At 38.5% G+C, this 24619-nt stretch overlaps 1 protein-coding gene across 6 annotated transcripts; it reads right to left on the bottom strand.

Moving 5' to 3' along the window:
• Positions 1 to 482: 482 nt before the first annotated feature.
• On the bottom strand, positions 483 to 23841 carry tbccd1 (TBCC domain containing 1). Of its 6 annotated transcripts, none has more exons than XM_048599315.1 (8): positions 23503 to 23840; positions 20668 to 20807; positions 19427 to 19764; positions 17471 to 17620; positions 9923 to 10289; positions 7573 to 7759; positions 5279 to 5776; positions 483 to 3531 (listed from the first exon to the last, which is right to left on the bottom strand). In XM_048599315.1, the coding sequence occupies exons 3-8, from the start codon at positions 19760 to 19762 to the stop codon at positions 3402 to 3404; spliced, it is 1668 nt and encodes a 555-aa protein (XP_048455272.1). In that variant the 5' UTR covers positions 19763 to 19764; positions 20668 to 20807; positions 23503 to 23840; the 3' UTR covers positions 483 to 3401. The 6 variants fall into 6 exon arrangements, with proteins under 6 accessions (XP_048455272.1, XP_048455270.1, XP_048455273.1 ...); XM_048599313.1 differs by lacking the exon at positions 23503 to 23840 and adding an exon at positions 23182 to 23422; XM_048599316.1 differs by lacking the exon at positions 23503 to 23840 and adding an exon at positions 22339 to 22353.
• Positions 23842 to 24619: the final 778 nt, after the last annotated feature.

Raw genomic sequence — 24619 nt, 5'->3', positions numbered from 1 at the left:
TACCAGCTTTGCTGAATCAGTCAAACAAAAGCATGTGGACAATCAGGGATGGAAATAATTAGAATAATTTGTTTCAATCAAGCTGCTGATCAAAAACAAAGCTCTGAACAGATGCCTTGGTAACTCATCAGTAAAAATTCCATCAATGAAACTCTCAGTTTCAACTTGTCGTTGGTCTGTGGGGAGTTACTTATCTTCAGCAGACAAAAGAATTGGCCTTGGAGACCAGGGCAGTGGGGGTAGGGTTCAGTTTCTTTAACTGCAAGGAGCTGACAAAATGCATTCTATTCTTTGTTTTATTTACCACTAGGACATTGTAAAGACAATCTATTGACCACTGCAGTATCCTGATAAATAACTTTAACAAGTTCTAACTATTCGTCCCCAAATGGGACAGGGTCAAGCTTAGCAGTGCTAGAACAAGAACCTTGTGAAATACTGAAAGACAGTGGAATTTTATTTTGTAAGAAAGTCAACATCTTCAAGAAAGGGTGAAAAAATAGAACACAATGCGGAATAAATAACAGCTTTTGTCAGGTTAGTTCTTACATTACGTTGCAGCTAATGATCAAAAATAGATTCATGCCTATTTTTATTTCACAGATCCTTATTTAGTTTGCAAATTTCTGACAGTGCTCAGTTGACAAAGGCTTGAGGTAACTGTGTTACATCTGTCTGTTTTAAAAAGATTCTTATGAATTAACTTTCCTTAACCAAATTCTCGTGACTGATGTGTTTTAAGTGGGATATTATTAAACATTAAATATGGTCACCAAGAAACAAAAGGTTCCTAAGACATGAAAAATACCTGATTTGGTGGTCAAAGAGCATACTCCTTTAAATGTTAACTCGAGTTCATTCTTTCAATGTTTCGAGGTATGCCTTCCTCTTTAATGCCCTTTATTCATCTGCCCCTTTGGGAGAATGTATGTATCTGCTAATGTTCCATTCTTCTGCCTATTCCTAACACAACCAATTTAGGCAATGGACAAATTATAACATATAAGTATTGCTTGACGTGATGGAAGAATTTAGATTTTCCTTAATGTAAGCAGTGAACTGGGGATGGGGTGGAAGAGGAAAGCAGTTGTATTTCAAATGAAGATGGTCTGATTGGATATACACCATTTTATCACTCCAGCCTGTTACTATGTTGCACAACATTTCTCTGCCTCCAAAACTCATTGTGAATTTCCTCTGTCACAAATTTCTGTTGGCCAAAGTCCATATGTGTTGATTGCTGCAACAATATTTCATGGGTGTCTGCCAGGAAACTATATATAAAGAAAAAAGCTCTGTAGCCTCTCTACAGAGTAACTGGCATTGATTCCACCTTTTGCAATTCTGAATCTGAACACATCTCCCAGGATTTTGTGTACACTACATGACAGCATGCGCACACTCATAACCTATGCAATAGTTAATTTACAGTAAGTGTGAAGTTATCCACTTTGGTAGCAAAAACAGCAATGTAGATTACTACCTGAATAGTGATAGATTGGGAAAGTGGGGAGGTGCAATGAGACCTGGGTGTCGTTGTATATCAGTTGCTGAAAGTAAGCATGCAGTCGCAGCAGGTGGTGAAGGCAGCAAATGGTGTGCTGGCCTTCACAGCAAACGATTCAAGTACAGTCTCTCCCACTGCACTCCTCTATCCGCCTCCCACTCTCTCCCTATTTATTTCAAAACCCCCTTCCCCTCCCCCTTTTCTGATGAAGGGTCTAGGCCCGAAACGTCAGCCTCTCTGCTCCTATGATGCTGCTTGGCCTGCTGTGTTCATCCAGCCCTGCACCTTGTTGTCGCAGTAATACCTTGTTGCATTTGCACAGGGCCTTGGTGAGAGTACATCTGGGGTATACTGTGCAGTTTTGATCCCTTTATTTGAGATAGGATGCACTGCTCTGGAGACAGCACAATGAAGGTTTACCAGACTTATTCCTGGCATGGCAGGAGTGATATCTGGATTTATATATCTGCAGGGAGATGCCAACTGAAGGCAAACATTTCCCTCTAGTGAAATATTTAATAGACAGAACTCTTTGGACTGTGGCTTTACTTAGCTGACCAATACCACTTGCAGAAATATGAGAAAATTTTACGTTCTCAGGAAGATGGAGATAGCTTAAAATCAAAACAACAAAATTACAAAATATTAACTCCACAATTTTTTTAAAAATTCCACCTTTCCCAGAATAGAAATTTTAAAAAATGAACAAAAATATTATTAATCTAAAGCCATGTTTAATTTAATGCACAACAAACCAGAGGAACACAATGCATTTGGGATTCAACATTTTAGTTGTTAATTGGTTGAAAAGATAAATTTATTATCCAATTAGTATTAAAGGATATATTATTTTTCATATTATTCCATATGAGTATTTACAGAATGTTATTCATCATGGATAATACAAATATTCCCAAAAGTAGTAAAATTACTGCAACAAATCAACTGTTACAGTTTAAGACTTAGACAAAATGGATGTAATGTTTAATTCAAGATAATTGAACAAATTTCATTTTCAAAATCCTTAATTTCAAAGGTGCTCCCCTGTTGGACCAGCAACTTAAATCACTTCGTGTAGTAACAGAGGCTGGAGTGATAAATCATTTGGGATCTTAAATCACTTGGACTTAAACAAAAAGAAACACAAGGCAGAACTGAAAGTTTTTATTCGGCCACAAAAACTCTTTTTTTAAAACAATTCACTTGTGGGATGTGGGCATTGCTGGCTAGGCCAACATTTATTGCCCATTCTTCGTTGCCCTTGAGAATGTTGAGAAGATTAAGGAAATAAATTTTGAGATGTATTAAAGATCCCAATTGTGTTAGGAACACAGTTAAAGCTTTTGAAACTGCCAGCAGAAGTGAGGAAGAGATGGTTTTGGTGGGGAAGGGGGTTGGTGATGTTAGAAGATAGGGGAAGAAGAGAGACACACACATTTCTAATAAATGGGAATATTTCTCTATCTCCCTGGCTTTAAAGCTACATCCACAGTGAGAGGTCAAGCTCCTTGTATGGAAAATGAATTTTCATTACAGCCAGTCATAAAACTATTTTGCATGAATGATTTTTTTTTAAAAGACTGTATAAATCGCCATTATATTGGTGCTAAGAACAAAAGTGAAATGTATCTTGAACAAAATCTAATTATAAGACTATCCTAGTTGACCCAGTTACAAAGTTTAATGTAAAGCTATTTGGAATACAGTAATGGCACTAATGTCTCAAATGTGTGCCATAAATTTCTTGTAAAACATCTTTGTGAAAAGCGTAGTTTAACCACAATTGAATGACAAAGACTCACAAAAAAGTACATTGGAAAGACATGCAATAACAGGAGCTCACATTTGGTTCAATTATAGTGATAAGTATAATCCCCAAACAACTTCTTAATCATCAACACATAGTGTGTTTTGAGGAAGGAGGAGCTGGGATGAGACTGTCCAGTTGCTGACGATGTCCAGTTTGATCAAGCCATTCACAGAACTCCTGCTCCACTATGTTTTGAAACAGTTTGCGTTGTTCCCTGGAAGACAGCAGTCAAAATGTCAGCAAACTTCTGAAAACATTTTAAACCTTCAACCAGAATAAATCCATTAGCCAGAAACAAAGAATCTGTTCAGTTTCTGCAAGTTCAGCAACTGATCAACAAGAAAATCCCTTCGTTCTATCGCTTTTGCCCACCTGCAAATTTGAAGTTTTATGTGAATCAAAACTAAAGTTGTGCTACTGTACCATCTTCGGAGATTATGTACTTTATAGCTGCCTTCCACCATGAAAAGAATAAAAAGTTAAAATGCATTTTCCAATCACTTAAAACAAATTCATGCCATTTTCTAGTAGGAATATAATTTATTTACACTCTTGAATTTAAATTTATTTTTTATTGTTGAAGCAGGTGGATGTACACTTAACATCCTCCATACTTAACATACCAGAAACTCAATAATTTGCCACCTTCACTATCATGTTGGTGCAATGCAGTAGGCATACAAAGCTCCATTGTCAGCATCCAAGTCCAAATGGTCCAAAGATCTCCCATTACAAATTTTATTGTGCAGTTCCATGCCCTGTTAACACAGCGCTTCTTAGGAAGGAATACAAGAATACAAGCATTTGATGCTTCATATAACTAGACAGATAAACTATAGAATGGTTACCTGAGAATGATTACTAGGTGAAAAGCTTTTTGAAGGGCTAGGAGGCTAGAATAATGATAATAGCATTCTGAAGTTCTGATGATTCTATATTTATCTCATGGCATCCATTATTTACATAAAAAAGTATTGAGAGGTGATGTAATTACTTTATAGGTGCTGCCAGTATGGAGAACAATTCTTACCATTTGTGAGATGGATGTTTATACAAAAAGATTAGACAACTGACCCTACAAGTTGCGAAGCTACAATTTACAAGAATGTCTGTAACTAGTATATATACTGTAGTGGACAACCCACCTAAATTGGTAATATACATGTATAGTTTAAATTTTAAAATGAATCTTTACAACAGGAGATTTACCAAAAAATGACACTAGTGAATCTAGGACCATTCCAGGGAGATGGGCTTGCCAGTCCACAGGCGGTATTTTACTATAAGGCCCATGATCATTTACCAATTTCAGGTAAAATACAACAGGCTCATTGTACAGCAGTCAGAAGTGGGAAAGCATACCAACATTCTCTCTTCCTTAGTTCATGACACTGAAGGCAACAGTAACATCTTTCCTCATTCCAAATGAAACTGGGTTATTCCCTCCAGGTCAAGGGTGAATCTGAAATAGATTTCGGTGTGATGTTGCCACTATGGATATTCTGATCCTTGTCAGAACTGAAAGGGATAAGAGTATCATAAGGTGCAGTGAACAAATAACCCCCTGTATCTTTTACCAAGCTACACTGATTTGTACGTTTCAGATCAATAGCATTTCGCAGTGAAATAGCTGATCTCAGCTGGAATGACAGGTTAGGCATTACAAACAGCCTCACTGTCCCTAGGTGGCCAGGGAGGACAAAAAACAAACATCAGTGAGGATCCAACTCTTGATTGCAAGTGTGAACACCAAGCTAGAATATGGGTTAGTTCAGATGACTCCACAGACAAAATATTTTGAAAGATTACTGTCTTTGATTCACATATGCAAAACAGTTGTCTAAGCAACAATAAGGAGTGCTCTTGGCATACATAATATCATACCCACAAGGTTAATGCCTTCAAGAAAGGAGATGGTAGAAAAGCAGTAATCTCAGCATTTTCAGTGTAAATTTACTAACTTGCTAAGCCCAGCCTCCTTAATAGTCTTCTGCCAATTCTGAATCTTCTGCTCTCTCTGTCTTACAGCCTTTTCATATTGTGGTGGTAGTCCTCCAGGGATTTCCATCGTATCACCCTCTATTTCAAACGGGATCACAAACAGATGAAATTCTCTGGGGGATAGCAGCTGATAGACAGGCATTTCATTGTTGTCCACACCAATACACAATGGTTTATTCCAGTAATTGGGGATCGTGGCTATCCCTGTCTTTGCCATGTGATCCTCCAACAATGGATAGTAAGTATGGTACGGAGCAAATGTTAAGCTCATGTTTCCAGACATGATTAGAGGATTGGTGGGTGTGAGACAGTGAAAAGTACATGAAGATGATGATGAGACTGAAAGTCTGTGGCAGATAGCTATTACTTTCACATCATCGCAGCTATGGATGTGGATGGTTGTTTGAACAGGACCGAGAACAAAGGTTGTATTTCGGCACTTCTCAATACTGACAGACCTGCAACGAGAAAGCAAATTACATAAAGAAAATATAGACGTACAAAAATTCTTTATATGTACTTACTTATTCAAACTAGATTTTCTTCTTCCCTTACTAAAGATCTGAAAACCTGCTTTAATGCACCACTTTTTGTCTTGAGTTTGAGCAACTAATTCAATCCAAGACCCTTACCAATGAGCAGTCAGTTGAAATGTATGCATTCCTGAGGGAAAATGTTTGGACTCCACTACATGTCTCCACCAGTCAAACCAGGTGTCAGTGAGTCAGAGTGAGGGGAATCACAAGGACAGGCACAAACCTAAATTGTGTGATTTCAAGCTGCAACATGTTCGCACTTCAATTCATTGCACAGTGTAGCTTATTCACCTTAGATTCCTGGAGAGTCTTACCTGACTATCACAGAGGGAAACCATATCTCCTTGTCCTTCTCAAGCTGTCTCTAGTATTTACCTAAACCCACAACCCTCCTTTCCGCTATTATCTACCTAGGTTCGAGTGCTCTTGTCTGGTTCTATTCTTATTCATCTCATGGCAGCCAAAGTATCAGTTACAATAGTTTCACTTCCTGCTCTATCATTTGCCCTCTCCTATATTTTATATATGTGCTGCCCCTCAGCTTCAAAGCTGTACCAATAGTTTGACATACAAACTACCAAAACCAGCTCTATGTACTATCAGTTTTCCCGATGACTCAAACGTTGCTAAATTAGTGGACTGTTATGACATCTACAAGCAGAAATTTCCTCCAATTACATGTCAGGTAAACTGTCTCCACGACCACTTCAAATTCTATTCCTTATTTAGCAACTCCATTCTTCTCTCTAACAACTGTCCAAGACCAAGTCAGACTGTTTGCAAACTTGATGTCATAGGTGACCCTGAACCAAGCTTCTGATCACATTTGTGCCATCGCTCGGACTGCTTATTACCACATCCATAATAATAGCTGACTTTGTTTCTGCCATAACTCGTCTGCTACAAAAATCCTCACTCATGCCTTAGTTACACCTAGACTTGAATATTCCACTACAATCCTGACTGATCCTTCATTCTTTTGCATTGTGAGCCCGTTATCCAAGATTGTACAACTCATGTCTTAACTTGCAAAAGTCTCATTTATCTATCAAGCCTGATCTCAATGTCACACAATGTCTTGATTTTAAGATTCTCATCCTCTTTTCTCAATCCCTCTGTGACCTTGCCCTTCCTATCTCCGTAATCTCCTCCAAGACCACAACCCTTTGGGATGTGCGCTTACCAAACTCTGACCTCTTGAGCAGTCCCAAATTTAACTACTGGGGGCGTATGTTCAATTCCTAAGGTTCGAAGCTCAGGAATTTCCTATCTACCTTATTTCCTCCTATACAACACTCTTTGTCATCTGCCCAACAATGTCATGTGACTCAGTGCCATAGTCTGTTTTATGCTGCTCTATTGAACGTGTAAGAGCATTTTAATACATTAAAGGTGCTATATAAATAGAAACTGTTGCTTTTTACAGACAGTCTACTTAAAGTTAATACTTCTTGGTAACACAAAAATAGTACAAAGTTCCTCCTACAGTGAAGGAATGACATAATTGCCTGAAGATAAGCACACAGCATAGTGATTTTATTTTGCACAATCTAGATCATTCAAACCTTACTGAAAAACCTAAAGAAAATCTAGATTTTCACACAGAAATAAACATATATTGATATTATGAATAAAATTATTAATTGTCAGCTTTATTTTTCAGTTTAAAAGTAATATCAAATCCTCATTTTTTTTCCTTCTGTAAATGTAAATCTCACCTTAAAGGAGATAAGAGATATATATAGCAGTCATTGCAGCGATGAATTTTAATGTGAGCTCCAACTAGATGATCTGAGCTCTTAGCCAGGGTTTGCTTGTACACTTGTGTCATTACCACCACCTTGTGGCCTTTAGGTGCTGTATAAATATTGCATGCAATCTTTGCCCTTTTTGTCGTACCTTCAACTGAGAAACAGAGAAAGTAGCTCAGTAATATTGTCTACATTGTTAGAAGTCTGAATATCAAAAATAGGTGGCTGGCTGGAGCAAACCCATAAGAGCAGAGTCAACAGCACAATCTAAATTACAGATCTAATAATTAAGTCTACCATAAATGAGTTGAAATGTAACAGAGAAAACTTAGCAACAATGAAGGAAAGGCAAATTTTATCCGAGTCAAAATGCTGTGTGACTTGGAACTGATGGTGTTAAATACTTGCTACCTTTGTCTGTCTAAAAGGTAGGTCACAGGTTTGGGATGTGCAACTTGTTGTTGGAGTGCGTCATTTGGAGAAGCTAAGAGCAACCTCCTAGCCAGGAGGCAGGACCTTCTGTAGTGGCCAGAAAGGCCTTTCATTAAATGTAGGAGTTCTGTCTGCTGGGTCCAGAGTGGGCGCATAAACCAGAGGAGGGCAAGGGTACAAAGAGAAAGCAATTGCAGGATGGTTTGAAGAGGATGGATCAAGCTTTGGAGATGTGAGGTAACTGCCAGAGGAGTGCAGGGCTGCAAGAGGGGAGGAGAAGGCTACTAAATGAGTTAGTGAAAAAGTACTCCCAAAAACCAAATAGTAAACCTTGAAAAAAAAAGTCTTTCTAAAGAATCCCCTTAAAAACAAAGGACATTTTGACCCCAGCGCTGTAAAATGACGTGGAAGTGCCAGTGTTGGACGGGGATGGACAAAGTCACACGACACCAGGTTATAGTCCAACAAGTTTATTTGAAATCACAAGCTTTCAGATGGTAGCCCCTTCGTCAGCTGAAGTGAAAGAGAAGCACACAGAATTTATGGGCAGAGAGATCAAAAGATCATACAAATGGTATGAGTGGAGTGTCGAATAATAAGTCCCTGCAGGTGATCCAAAGTGTCAGACGGTGTGACTAAAGTGTCAACAGATGAATAACCAGCGAAGGGTAATCTGATTAAATGAGGCAGAGAGATAATTACAGAAAATTAAAATTAAGGTGGTGCTGGAGACAAAGCAAACGACTAAATGATAATGCTAAGTGATACCTTTATTCAGTGCGGCAGCTTTTCCTTCAGAGTTGAAAAAAACTAATACCATGTCAATATGTAAGGCATCTTAACATTTGCCAAAACAATTCCAAAATTATTTTCTTCCAAATCTAAAATATTACTGTTTTCAAACCTGCTGGCTACTCAAGTAAGTTCTAGTGATGTGCATTTTGGCAGCTTTTGGCATTGTTCAAATTATGTTTCATAGATCAATGACTCAAAGTACCCAATCCTAAGTGAATTAATTTGGATTAAGTTAAGAGTAACACAGCTAAAATTGGACTTTAACAATTCAAAAAGGGAAATTATATATCATTAGCTTAAATTGTTGAAATGCATTAATTGAGTCAATTTGCTCAACAGAAGACCTATCACCATAAACTAAAGTCCAAGGGGTGTGAGAAGAAATGCAGTGCTTATATGATCTACTTTAGATAGCCCTCATAATAGTGTCTTTTCTCCACCCCACCGATTGTATAACTGGTCTCTTTTTGAAAGACCAGGAAGGCTGTCGATTATATAATATATTGGACAATGGAGCAACTGGGAATCACAGATCCTAATTATCACCTTAAATGATATTTCCAATTTTCAGAAGATGTTAAAGAGTGCTTTTGGGCAGAGGGCAGAAAGTGCACCCATTAAGCCAAAAGTAGTTAAAAAAACAGTCGTCACTTTGGACAGCTCCCACAAACTTGCTTATCAGCAAATTCTTCAGAATGATTTATTGTTTTCACTTCCTTAGTATGATGGTGTATATTAATGAGAGCGGGGCAGGGAATAAAAAGAGTAAAAAAATGGAAAAATAAATCCTGCCAGCCTTGACAATACAGGAAGTGTTTTCAGGAATATGTAGCAAAAGTCTTGTGGTAATATTTGAATGGAATAACTATTTTTAATGGGCCAGTGAGAAACTGTATGAAATGTACCTGAACTTCAGGAAAAAGAACAGAATCTACACTTCGTATTCAGGTCCTACATGCCAACATCCACCACAAGTTGTTTTGCATACAGTTCCTTGTCGTAAATATTTTTGCTGACTTGAAGTAATTGAAACTCAGATTTCAATGAGTTCTACAGCTTTTGCTTTCAAGATCTAGTCCAGTTAAATTACCTTGTTGCGCCCATGCCAGTTTCTTCCCTTTTCGAAAGCAGACTGCAGTACCAAATGGATTTGGTCCCAGCACACTTCTCAACCAGCTCTGTAGTTTATGGAAACAGAACATCTTGGAAAGTCTGGAGTAGCCAGATGTGCCTAGAATTGGTTGCCAGAGAGCCAGTTCGTGTACAGGATAAATTACTTCATTCTGACCAACACTTCCTTCAATGAGGAAGTTCAATGCTTTAACTGCTTCTACAGATATCATACTGTCATGGGTTGTGTGGTATGAAGCAGTGAGTTGTTCAGGGTCTAGGAGAAGCTCCAACAACTCTGACAAGTGGTTCAGAACAAATGCCAGATGGTTGTGGTCATCCATATTCTGGATTGTACAAAGACAAAATGTCAATTTTCAACAATTTATTATGAAACATTCAGTACTGGATTATTTATATCACGTAAAATATTTGAGTAAAAAACTAACAATAGAAATTATCACTGGCTGCAACTGAGAAAACATTTCAAAGCATAATCAAGTAATTTGGTGCAGATCAATTTATGTTTGAACTTAAAAATTGGCTGTAAAGATTGACGGAACAAACAAAAAACATTATTTCAAGAAGATTAAGTTTTTTCAGAACAATTACTATACGGAGTAGAACAAACTGACTAACAGGCCAGTGGCACCTGACCTGAAAGTATTTGTCTGACTTTAGGAAACGTTGAAAAATGATAGCATTTCCAAACACAGATACTCTCCTCCTCAATGACTAGAAAAACAACTCAAATGTATTGTTTCTATGTACACCAATGAATGTTTGATAAATCATGATATCATGTGCCAAAATTAGGCTTCACATTGTGAGAGCAGAATAGGAACTAAAACTGGCCATAAGACAGAAGACAAAGGGTACTTTTAAATATCCAGGTTTTCTAATCAAATTCTATCATAAGCAGGGTGTTCAAGGTGTCTTGCTACATCGTCCTTTTGCTTCCTTTAAGTACTCATTAGAAATCTGAAGGAGAACACTGTGTTTATAATTTCAGAAATTGCTGAAAAACTCAGCAGGTCTAGCAGCATGTGTGAAGAGAAAGCAAAGTTAATGTTTCAGCTCCAGTGAGCCTTCGTCAGAATGCCATAATTGCCAAATGTAATGACACCAAATTGTACAGAAAAATCAAGAAAAAGGATAAGAAAAATTTGTATAGACTGGCATATATTTTTGTAAACAGCTTTCAATATAAGCTAATAACTTCATGTTTAGTTAAGTGCACTTAATTGGGGGCACAGAATACAACATGGGTGGGTGCAAGTTAAAATGGGGGAAAAGCTGTGACAGTGAGCACTCGTTGCTCCATCAAATCTTCTCAGCAAACATTCTTGGTTTGGCTTGGGTGAGCCACTTGTAGATAAATAGATAAGAAAATAGGGAGTCGATAGTGTAGTGGCATTGTTGATGGTCTAGTAATCCAGATACCAAGGTAATGTTCTGGAGACCCAGGTTCAAATCCCACTATGACAGATGGTGCAATAATAAAATGGAATTAAAAGTCTAACGACGACAATTGTCGATTACTGTAAAAACCCATCTGGCAACGATTAACAGGTCTGGCCTACATGTGACTCCAGACCCACAACAACGTGGTTGGCTCTTAACTGGCCTCTGAAATCGTCCAACAAACCACTTAAAAGAAATCCCACTGAAGCCACTAAAATATATCAAAAAGGAATTAAACCAGACAAACTACCCGGAAACGACAGCAAACTCAGCCCTATCAAATCTACAAAGTCTTCCTGACAAACATTTGGGGTTGGTCACAGACTAGTCAAACAATAGTTTGACACTGAACTACTCATGGAATCATACGTTACAGATAATGTCCCAAATAACACCATTGCCATCCCTGTCCCACCAGGAATACAGACTGAACAGAGGTGGTGGCACAGTGGCAAACACACAGAGGGGAGAGTTGCTCTGGGAATCTTCAACATTGACTCCAAGCCTCATGATATGTCAAAGCATCGGGCTGAATACCATGTATGACCCTCTGCAGCTGATGAATCACTGTTCCTCCATGTTGAATACCACTTGGAGGAAACACCAAGTGACAGGGGTGGCAAAATGTACTCTGGGTGGGGAAGTTCAATGTCCACTAACAGGAGTGGGTCAGCAACAGCACTGCTGGAGCTTGTCAAGTCCTAAAGCACATAGTTGCTCGACTTGGTCCATGGTCAGTGGCAAAGGAGCCAACAAGACAGAAAAAACATATTCGACATTCATCCTATCCTCACCAATCTGCCTGTTGCAGGTGCATCGGCCCATGGTATATTAGTAAGAGCCAAACTATGAGTAACCACCACACAATCCTTGTGGAGACAAAATCCCATCTTCACAATGAGGATTCCATCCATTTGGTGTAAAGTGTTATCAATGTGCAAAAATAGGATAAACTTTCAACTGATCTAGGAACTCAAGACAGAGTATCTGAGGCACTGTAGGCCATTAGCAATATTGTTCTCAAACACAATCTGCTACTTCATGGCTCAATATAGCCCCATTCTACCATTACCATTAAGCCAGGCAATCAACCCTGATTCAGTAAAGCTGCAAGAAGCAACACTAAGCATTCCCAAAAATGAGGCACCAACCTGACAAAGCTACAACACAGGACTGATGGCATGTCAGACAGCACAGGCAGCAAGAAACAGTGAGGGCTAAATGATTCCAGAACCAATAGATCAGATCTAAGTTCTGCAGTCCTGAAACATGCAGTTGTGAATGATGGTGGAAATTTAAGCAACTCACTGGAGGAGGAAGGTCCATATATATCCCCATCTTCAAGATGGGGGAGTCAACCCATTAGTGCAAAAGATAATACTGAAGTATTTACAACAAACTTCAAACAGAAGTGCCAAGCAGATGATAAATTACAGCTCCTCTGGAGGTTCCCAGCCTCACAGATGCCTGTCTTCAGCCAAATTCAACTCCTCCACAGGATACAAAGAAACTGCTGAAGACACTGAGAACTGTAGAGGCTATGGGCCCCATCAGCCTATTCCAACAATAGTACTGAAGACATGCCCCTAGTCAATCTGTTTCAGTACAGCAACAAACTTGTCAACTACTAGACAAATGTGGAAAATTGGGCAGCCTATGCGTTCTACACAAAAAAACAGGTCAACTTGGCCAATGGTCACCCCATTTGTCCACTCCACCAGTCATAAAAAGTGATGGAAAAACTGTGCTATCAAGCAGTCTTCCTTGGCAATAACTTCTTATTCATGTTCAGTTTGCGTTCTGCCAGATGCATTCTTCTCCTGGTCTCATTACAGCTTTGGATCAAAGACAGGCAAAAGAGCTTAAATCCAGAGGTGAGCATAGAGTGATTGCTCTCAACATCAAGACTGCATTTATCTATGTGGAATCAGCCAGCCCTAGCAAAACCTAGAATCAACGGGAACCAGGATGAAAACTCTCAACTGACTGGAATCATACCTAGCATCAAAGGAAGAAGGTTCTGGTTGCTGGAGGTTAGTCTTCTCAGCTCTAGGACATCTCTGCAGGAGTTTCTCAGAGTAATATCATAAGCCCAGCCATCTTCACCTGCTTCATCGATGACCTTCCCTCCATCATAAGGTCAGAACTGGAGACATTTGCTGACGATTGCATATTGTTCAGCACTGTTCACGACTCCTCAAATATTGTAACATTCCATCTCCGAATACAAGACTTGGATAACATCCAGGTTTGGGCAAATAAGTGCCAAGTAACATTTGTGCCAAACAATGCCAGAGCATGAGCATCTCCAAGAAGAGAGAATCTAACCATCGCCCTTTGACATTTAATAATATTATCATAACTGAATCCCCCACTATCAATGTTCTAGAGGCTACCATTAACCAGGAACTGATTAGGCACATAAATACAGTGGTACAAGACTATGCCAGAGACTAGGCTTCCTGCAGCAGTTAACTGCTGTCTCCGCAAAGCGTACCCATCAACTGCAAAACACAAGTCGGGAGTGGATGCCTGGATGCCAATTTGCCTGGGTGAGTGCAGCTCCAACAACACTTGAGAAGCTTTACACCATCCAGGAAAAAGCAGCCCACACAATTAGCCCACATCCACAAAACATTCACTCCATCCACTACCAGGGCACAGTAGCAGCAGAGTGTACTACCTCCAAGATGATCCACAGGATTTCAGCAAGGCATCTTGGACAGCACCTACGACTACTACCATCTAGAAGGACAAGGGCATCCTGACTTGGAAATATTCTTTCTTCCATTCTTTCAGTGACTCCAGGTCAAAATCCTGGTACTTCCTCCCTAATAGCATTGTGGCTGTCCAATAAATGGACTGCAGCAGTTCAAAAAGGCAGTACACCATCTTCTCATGGGCAACTAGGGAAGGCAATGAATGCCAGCTTCCAGCCAGCAACACCCACATCTCATGAATGAATAAAAGTAAAATTAGGACCATCATAATGGGTTTTACAAGAATTTTCCTTCATTTAGGGTTTGTGTCCAGATTTTGTAAGATTGAGTAATTTTTCAACAATTAAAAATATTGACTTGATTTAGCAAGCAGGGAACTAAATTATATTTTGTTGAGCACGTTAGTTGTAAACACTTTATGTAAGGAAGAAAGTCATTTGGCCCAGATAAAAACTAAAGTCATTGGTTTATGGTTTTGTGGTTACTTTTATGGCTTAGGTTAACAAATATGAAAGAAATTTTGAAGTTTATGTAATTTTTACTCAAAGACACAACTATGTTTTAAAATGTTTACTGAAAACAAAAATGCTGGAAACCACAGCGGGTCAACAGCATTCATGGAGAGAAAGCAAGCTAACATTTTGAGTCTAGATGACTAAAATGTTTAATTTTGTAACTTAGGAAGTATGCAACAGGTCTATGTACGTTACATTTGTATGGTTATTTGAAGCTTTAGTTTGTTTTAGGTATCTATGGTTGTTGTGGAGTCACATGCAGTTCTTCTAGTTAAAGGATATTGATAGGTTTTGAAGAACATTCTGAGATATGAGTTGGGACATCTAGTATAATAGTAAATTGCTGGGAGTTGGCACTACATGTTCTAGGTTGGGTCAAAATCCTGGAATTCAATTCCTAATGGCATTGTGGATCAAACCACAACAAGTAGACTGCAGCAATTCAAGAAGGCACCTTACCACCACCTTCTCAAGGGCAACTAGGATGGGCAATAAATGCTGGCCAGCCATCGACATTCTCATCCCATGAACAAATAAAAAAAGGCAGATATATACATTGTTCTACTGGTGTGATCTTATCCTGCTGAAATTCTATGGAGTTAGTAAGCTAGGAGAAGGAAAATCATCTTACAAAGTGATTAGCATGTCAAAGAATGAATCAGATGATAGTAAGAAGTAATGTCACCAAAATTAACATTACTTTTAAAGAAACTAACGAGGAATTGCGCTGATTTATTTGCCAATTCAAAAATGACAGTGCTACACTAATAAGTTAATGAAAATTTGGGGTATCTCTGATCATGAACAGGAGAAGAGGCCAACAAGGATTAACAGACGGTGCTTCTGATGTGTACAACATACAAGGAAACACTGAAGACAGGAGAGAAACTTCAATCAATAGAACAGAACCTATGTGCTTAGTCAACCGGTACTACAAGCTGGATCAGCTGAAAACCACTGCTTTTATCAAGTATTATTTCTTTTGTACACATTACAATAAATTTAATAAATTCTTTAAAAATTTTGAAATCTGCACCTGAAATGGGAATTAGAACTAATCAGGACTAGCAAATGTTTATATTGAGCTTGAGAGAACCAATCTATAATTGTAATTGACATAGGTCTTAAAGTTAAAGTTTAAAAAGAACCTCAATATCTTTCATTCTGGCTCACCCACTTCACGAAGAATATTCTGAATCTTAAGAACCATAGATACTTACAGCAGAGGGAGGTAATTACGTCCAGGCAGTGCAACATATCCAAACTCCAACCTAAAAGCACCGAGTTATAAACAAAGTCTTGATGCAACAGATAGGCATCCATTAGTGAAATGTGGCGATTAAAGCAGTCTGATCCAGGTATTTAGAAGCTTATAAAGATAAGATCAATGAGTTGATTGAGATAGTTAGGATAAGACCTACCACATGCATGGAGGAACCATGGAAAAAACCATGTCTGGAAATTTTTTGTTCTCAGAACAACTAAGCCAATGGACCAGGATTGGACATTGAATTTTAGAGTCGTTATGGTGGAACTAGGTGAACTTCTAGAAAAACAGGCAGCTGCAGCATGAGGAAAGCAAGAGTAGATCATTTTGGATAATAATTAACAGGGCTGGGACATAGAAAATAATTAAGATTTTTTGATGAGAAAATTCAAATCAGCTGGAGGAAGTGATACAGGCAAACATCATGGGCCTTATGACTATCTGTTACATGCAACAAAAATGGAGATTAAAACTCAAAACCACTAATTAAACTATATTTATGAAGATTTAAAAGAATACATCTTAAACTTGCACAACACAACGCATTCAAATTCATGTTTTAATAAGCAAGAAACTGACTTAATCCTAAATAGAGATTTTACAATACATGAAAATGTTAACTTTTGAATATAACTAGAATGTATCTAGACTGGCACTTAATCAGGTACTGATAGGAGATATCAGCAATAAACTGGCATGCTCCATTTGTGAAAAATACAGGATTTATAACCATGATCCTATTTATAATTAATTTTTTTCCATGCAATTTCAAAAACTCCACTGTAATTATTTACAAATTAGTTTTGAGATTGGGGAGTGCAGAATTGGCATACTTATTTTATGCTCATCAACTAAAAAATCACGTTCAATAAAGTGAATTATACTGTGTAGAAGTAGCAAAGTACTTCAGATGCTGGAATCTGTAGTGAAAACAACAAATGTTAGAGATCACAGCAGGTCAGACAGCATCCATGTAGAGAGAGCAAGCTAACGTTTCAAATCTGCATGACTCGTCATCAGAATGAAGTGCGGAGAGGGCAGCATTTATGCAATGGGGTGGTGGTATACAGCGCTGGGAGAGAAAAGATGTTGGTAGTTCAGATTAAGTGATCAGAATGTGAGAACAGCATAACAATGGTGTGTCTAACTGCCAGACTTGAAAGAATAGACAGTCCCACTGGGGTGGGAGGAGGGGAGAGAGGACATGGTGACAGAGAACGTAACAAGTAAAGATAAAAGAAACGGAAGAAATTTGATGGTGTTGAACTTAATCTTAAATCTGGAAGGCTGTAAAGTGCTTAGTCTGAGGATGAGTTGTTCTTCCAATTTGCATTGTGATTCACTGGAGCACTGCAGCATGCCAAGGACAGAAAAGTGGGCATGCGATCAGGACACTGTGTTAAAATGACCGGCTACGGGGAAGGTCAGGGTCATGCTTGTGCACAGACTAGAGTATTGAATAGCTTTTTAAAAATTAGTACAATTAATCAAAGCAGTTTCCTTGTTTGTGTACTTTCTTTTCATTAGTCAGGCAGCATTTTATTCATCATACAAAAACCTACCCTGTTCTGAGAATTAGATTTTCCATCCAGATCAGGTGATCGACACCTGGGACTTGGCCATTCCTCTCCAATCAAGGATGTTCGAAGAGAAACTTTGTTCAGCTGCTGTACGTACAGAAACAGCAGGAACTGCAGTGTGTCTACTGACAGCTGGGAGGTAAAAAAAAAGGCTCAATTTAGTGTTTGTTTAAAAATTGCAGAATATATAAATGCCCCCATGAAGTATCTCACCAAAATAGAAAGCATAAAATATAAGGCGATCTTTTTAATAACTTCACAATAAAACCTATTAAATTACTATTAATAATTCTAATGAATTAACATTGAGGCCTTGTCAAAAACATATTGCTGATTTCATTTCTTTTTCATTTTAAAGCTAACATCATTAAAAGATCCATTGTAAAAGCCTTCTCTTCAATCAAGATACAAGTCTGGATAGCCTCAAGAAGACATACCCTTAATTTTTCCTGAATTTCCTCATACCTAGTGAAAAGGATATCATCTGACTTCCCAGATTTCTTTATTACCCCTATTTAGCCTTGTGCCCAAAATACTTATCCAATGATGCCACTTCTTTTCTTAATGATGGAGCTGTCAATCATTATGATGGATGAGATTAGAAAATCTCCAATTAATTATTAACCTGCACTATTTTTGTAATGAAGGTCTTCTGAAATGTGCTTTTTATTAAATGTAATCTACAATTGATAATCAATAAGATGTATGAGATATTATAATATAGTTCAGTTATAAACACTGGGATAAATTCATTATTAGAAGGTTCTGATGGTAATTAAAAATTCTTCTATCTACCCGATAGTTCAGTAAGAAAATGCATCACGTGGTAAGCAGCAGTTCTATGCAGACCAGGCGTTTCTCATACACCAACTTTAATCTGTGTTAAGTACAAAATCTGGTTACTGTGGAAGGAGGAAGCAGTTATATGCAAAGGTTAGCTAGGGATATTGTACATCAATATAGCAGATTTATTGTAAATTACAGATTTTTTAAAATGCTGGTAGAATGATTACAGTTAATCTTTGATCACTAGCTTTGTACTTTATTTAAGAATTCAGTTAGAAGGGAATTAAAGAGATGAAAGAAAATTATATTTTACAAACCCAACTGTATATCTATAACGGAAAAGCTACTTGAAATTTACAGTGCTAATTAAACTGAATGATTTTCAAGTACAATTTTTCAATAAGACCTGGAGGGACTCTCACCAAGCAAGTGAAACTTGTGTGAACTTGAATGTCACTGTGCCATCCTTTCATTATAGTTCTTTAGCTAACATGGCGGCACACTTGATCATAAATATGTCCAGCAGCAGAATCTTTGGTCCTCCTCCAATGGACACCAAATACAGTTTTTTTTTGCATTGGGATAAATGTTTCCATAGCTATCTTCTCAGATTCACTATTCCATTTTCTGCCCAAGACTGAATGAAGGCAACTTAAATTTGACCAAAAGTGATGGCTGATATTGAAATTGAATTCCTTGCCACAGTTTGGAGTCAAAATTCTTAAATTAGGGGTGTTTAGTCATTGCCATTTCATTTAAATATTTTGTTTTGTTTCATAAAGCTAATGTCAACTGTGTACGGAATAAATGACATGAAGTGTTAATAAGGCTGCTTCCTAAACAAATATACCTGATGATTTTGGAGATCATGAAGGATCTATAATAGATTTGCATTGATAATTGTCAATCTAATATAGATGTGAAATCACTCTCTTGGTTCCTTCTTAATAAAGCACATCCACAATTTAGGGTCTACATGGAGATGGTTATGTGCCAGCATACCTCATCAGTGCTCTTGATAAGAGTTGTTTATAATCACTACTCAAAGTTCATAAAGCCAGCCAGTAGTATATTGCAGGGAATTTTTAAGTAATACTTAAATTTTTCTATTGCGTAGTAAAATGATGTATTCACCAAAATTAAAGTCAATACCTTATTTTTCAGTTTGTCAATTTCCTCTTCCGACCTGCAATGAGATACTGCCTCAGCCCACTCCAGCCTCTCCTCTGAACTTCTCTCTAAAAGACTGTCAAATGTTTCAAAATACAGCCAAGCCAAATATTCAGCCAGTTGCAATTTTCCACAAGCAATGTGCCTCCACATAGGCCAAGAAAGTCTGGGATAACTACCATCTCCTCCCTTTGTTCGAACATATGTTGCCATTTTTCGAAGGTAGTGCATACTGAATTTTGAAGGAGGTGGGATCTGCAATACCCCAACAATGAAGGTTTCATATTTGACCCAAAGACGAACACTTGGCTGCTCCATTTCTGCAGAAAAGAAAATATTTTACTTCAGAGTTGGCTTAGTTATAGCAATAGAAGCTAGAAATGATTTTCATCCCAAGAGTGACTCTAGTTTATTGCTAATGCTGACTTCAATCAGTTGTGTCGGAATGAGTTGGCTGAAGTAAATTCCTGTTTTAGTGTTCCTCCTCCATGTTGGTCAGTGACTGGCACCCCAATTTGCCTTCACCAACAGGACTTTCATTTTAAGGTTGTTTTGAACCGGGTGACTTGACTGGCAATATGTATCTGTCTCTTCTACTCCTTTACCCCTCTTCTCAATGTTAACCCTCCAGTTCACCGATAGTGATGCTCCCTGACTCTTTCTCTTGGCGTCAACTCTCTGACTTGGTTAATTCCCACAAGTTAAATCCGCACATTTTGCCTTGCACTGTTTATGTCCAGACCCCTCACACTAACTGTTCAGGAGAAGGAAGTGGTGAGTGGTAGAAGCAGGGAATTAGGTTCATGAGGAGGAAGGATCCACAGCAGCTGGAAGGATTGGAGAAAGAGAGGACTTAAGATAAGGAGATAAGGAGAGGAGCGTGGGCAAGAGGGAGTATCATGGAGCAGCGCATTTGGAAAGCAGGAGTTCAGCAAGAAGGATGGATGATGAACAGGAGAGGCAACAAGTGGGAGGTAATTAGTAAGTTAGGATATTTCTATTATTTTTAAATTTTTCAAGTTACTTTACATTGCTAAATTGTTATTGGTATTTCAACAACAGGATATAATTTTTTTTATTCTTTTTCCTGATGAGAAAGGTCCTACAGAAACTAACTGCAGCTTTTACACCAGTTTTAATGGGCAAGACTAACTTGATTAAAGTTGTTTGAATAAAGTTGCACTTTTTCAGGAACATGAAAACATCATCAAGTGAGGACTTACTGTCTGCAATTTTAATTTTCACCACCTTTTCTATTTTCAAATTTATTCTATTTTTCTGTTTTAACGAAGAATAATCCCACAAGAACAGTCAAAAATAGTTTACTTTGAAGAATCTTTTCAGATATGTGGAGATTATTTATCTGAAAGAAAACATAAATATTAATTAAAATGGAACTACCATCTCAATGTGATTCCAATAAATAAAGTTTGACGATACTCAAAAGATTCCTCATTGAAAACATATTCACATTCTCCCAGTGAAGCAAAACTATGTTCGTGAATCAAATATAAAGTAATATGAGCTCTGCACAGAGAAAACAGAGTTGGAGGCAATGTACTCTAGAAACTAAAATAATCCCCAATAACCACCAAAATGAAAAATTAAAATAATTCACTAGTTTTCTTATTATTGTGTCTTGCACCTCTGTAATGCAAAACCCTTCAGGTATACTGAATCTCTACTGTGTTCATATCAGTAACATTTAGCGCTGATTTTAATCGTTATTAAAATGATAAACAACATTGAAATTGCAGTGCTTTGATCAGCCTTTGTACCTCCCTGGTCTCCTACTGGAGTTGCACTCAGACAGCTAAACTAATGAAATTGCGACTTTGATATAAAGGTATAAACTAAACTTTAGAAGGAAATTGCGTACAGATTTTGTTTACTTGGAGGTGCTAAATTTTAAACTGTAGTCAGGATTAATCCAATAAATTTGTTAAAGGTGTTCCACTATGGCGCCAGGTTATATTAACTTCTCTACTTCCGTACCTAGGTATTGGAGAGATTCAGAGACAATCTGTAAATATTAAATCAGCATTCTTTTTAAGCAGGGAAACCCAAAACCAAGATTAATATTGTAAAATACAAAAATTGAAAACAAAGCTATATAGATTAGGTGACGGCTTACTTCAGTCTTAAAAGGTTGGAGATTGTAGGAAGGAGGAACAAAGTGAAAAAGGGTTTCAACAGATTAGAGGGTCAAAAGAGTTAGATAAGAAATAATTTGCAGGGATTATGGTAGCATTGTAGATATCTAAGTGGGTTTGCAATATTTAAGGCTAGAGTACCATTTCGTAAATGAAAGTTCAAATCCATCCACAGCAACTGGGGAATTTAAATTATTTGACATTTGCCATCCTGAGTTCAAATGCAGGTAGCTCTGCATAGTGCTTTGGCCCAGTTTCTCTGGCTAAACATACAATTCTTCTGGCATAATACAACCTTCTTACTGTAGTTTACTGTTTGTTGAAGTGGCAGCTGTCATAAGGGAGGTGCTGCTCAGGAACAGGGCTCTCTGTTAGCAAGGTTTCAGGTACAGGTGGTGGCTAGGGTGTTAACGTGGCCAGACTCTGATGTACTGGATGGCAGAGGAGTGGGCTGAACGACACCAGTGCAATTGGATGTCACAGCATTGACTAACAACCACTACGCAGCTAAAGCCTGCGGTACTTGAGGAACTCATGGGGGTGGGGCGTCAAAGTGGCTGGAGTGTCTGGTGAGCTTCCAGGTGAACTGATTCCTTTTTGTTTGGAATTTGACATTGGCACCTGAAACCAAAACCTCCCTTGGGATCTTTCAAAACAACAGTGTTTTCCTGTATGGACTGCTGCACAATTTCCACTTCCTCTTTGATGACTACCCAAATACAGCTTGGAATAATGTTTTACCTTCTAACAACAGAAATACCCAGTGGACAGCTTTTTATCAGGAAATCCTCTTCTTTCCATCAGGGATCTTGGATGGAGAGTGTTCCCTGCAGTAGTCTCATGCAATTTAAATTTAAAGTAGATTTACGGGCCACATTTAGCTTTTGTGACTTGGGGGAATAAATTTTTCATGTTTTTGTTTGGAATAACTGTTTTGATTTTTTTAAAAAGGGGTTGCTTTTAATTTTCTGGTTGCACTTTTGCCCCACGCTGCTGATTTATGGGCACCCTGAGAGAAGAAGGGGTGGACAGATCAGAGCACCTCCTTGTGGGATAGCTCCTCGGCATGGCCAAAGTGGCCTTCAACAGACTTAGGCAGCAGGCTTTGGAGGGGGTGGTGGCTCCTTGCTGGTATCTGCCCCTTTTCTGAGGTCCACTGGCTCAATGAGGCCTTTAGGGAATCAGTGGGCCCTTTAGGGGCCAGCAACCACATTTTGATTTCGCTCTGACAAGTTTCCCTTCACCTTTTGTACTTCAGAGGCTATCTGTTATAAATCAACGTTTGTTTACTTAAAAGTGGAGATGGGGTAAGAGAGAGAAACAAGTCGTTTTCAACTGGGCAGATTTAGCGGGAAGAAAGGGATGAACGTGACTATATACACATGCAGTTCAGAAGCAAAAGGGAAAGTTGATTATGAAGAAAACAAATACAAAACAACAGCTGGACACCGTGTTTCCTGCCAGCAGCAAAGCAGTTTCCTTCCTCCCAGCACAGCCCGCCTGGGTCAGGGAAGGGGAGGCTATCCGGCCCCTCAGTCACTACAATCCCTCCATGAATCAGACCATTAACACGGCGCTGCTTACCAGGCCCGCAGAGTGTCCGCAGCCAGAGCCAGGCGGTGCCTCTCTCCCTGCAGTCTCCGCCGCCGCTCGCGGTGTGCAGCTCCGAGCCCGAGACACTACGAAGGGCGGCGGAAAGGAGGGCTTCAGCCCACCGGAGGCAGGCGTGGCGGCGGCAGCAGCATCCTCAGGCCGTACTACCACTTGCAACAAGCCTGTTGCATGTCATCGCAGTTACCAACGGATAGGACTAACAGAGACATTATCTCATACACAGACCGAAATATGCACATTTACATAAGTACACCCCGGAATATCTACAAGGCGGTGCAATTCTGTCCACACCTGGCCATTTCGCTATTTGGGGATTTTAAACAAATATGTTTTTGTTTGAGCTTTGGACTTGGTTTCAACGCAACCAAGTTTCAGTTGTCTTACTCCAGCTTCTCTCGGTCACATTCCTGTAGCCGGTCCGCCCGAGTCTTAATCAATGGCCTTCTCTTGCTGGACGACAATAAGCAGGACTTTGCATTTTCAGTGTGTACACAACCTCTAAGCACAGAAAATGCTTAAAAAAAAAGTTTAGGCGGCATCTGCGAAGATGGAGAGACAGTGAACGTTTCTGATACGTGACCATTCGTCAGGGCTGAGAAAAGTTAAAAATGTTCGACCTTACCATAGATCCTCCTAGCTCATAGGCTGTTCCACAAAACCTGAACCATTAATTCTATTTCCCAGCATTTTCTTTTTCTCTCTCTCTTTGTATCCACATTGCAGTATTCTGCTTCTTTTTGATTGCTTGGTATTAACATTAGATCCAAAAAGTTGTGGTGACCCATCTTCCAGCGCTCAAACCACTCACCTGGAGCACAAAAATCTGGAACCTTATCCCCGCTCCCAAAATAAAATGTTTTATCAGTTAATAGAAAATGCTAGAAATACAGAACCTCTCAGGTTGCATCAGGTGGAAAGAAAACAAAGTTAATATTTTAGATCAGCTATCCCTAAATTTCTGACAAATGCTGCCTAATCTGCAGAGTATTTTCAGATATTTTTGTTTTAGTTTCCAGCAACCATATTTTACTTCTGTTTCATGAATTAACCCATGGCAATTTCACCTTCCCATGTTTCAGTATGCCTGCTTCACGAACTCTTGTTGAGACAGTGGTCTAGGAAATTAGGTATGAAAATGTAAAATATAAATATCTCCAGCATAAAAATTTCTTCCTCTCCTGACTTAGTCAATTAATTGAAGGGAATGCACAAGAGATATCTCCATAGTGATACATACAATGTAGATAAAAAGGAGAACGTGCAACATACTGAAAATTTGATATAGAACCTGAAATTCTGCTAATAGGTTTATAAATCAATAGTCAATTCAGATGAATACATAACTGAAATGTCATAACTTGTTTTCCTAATACATTTTGTAGTGCTGTTTCCTCTAAATGCCTAGGTT

This window comes from Rhincodon typus, chromosome 7, assembly GCF_021869965.1.
Source record: "Rhincodon typus isolate 14 chromosome 7, sRhiTyp1.1, whole genome shotgun sequence".
Lineage (NCBI taxonomy): Eukaryota > Metazoa > Chordata > Chondrichthyes > Orectolobiformes > Rhincodontidae > Rhincodon > Rhincodon typus.
The sequence above is the reverse complement of the archived record's forward strand: the minus strand, read 5'-3'. Positions and strand labels throughout refer to the sequence as shown.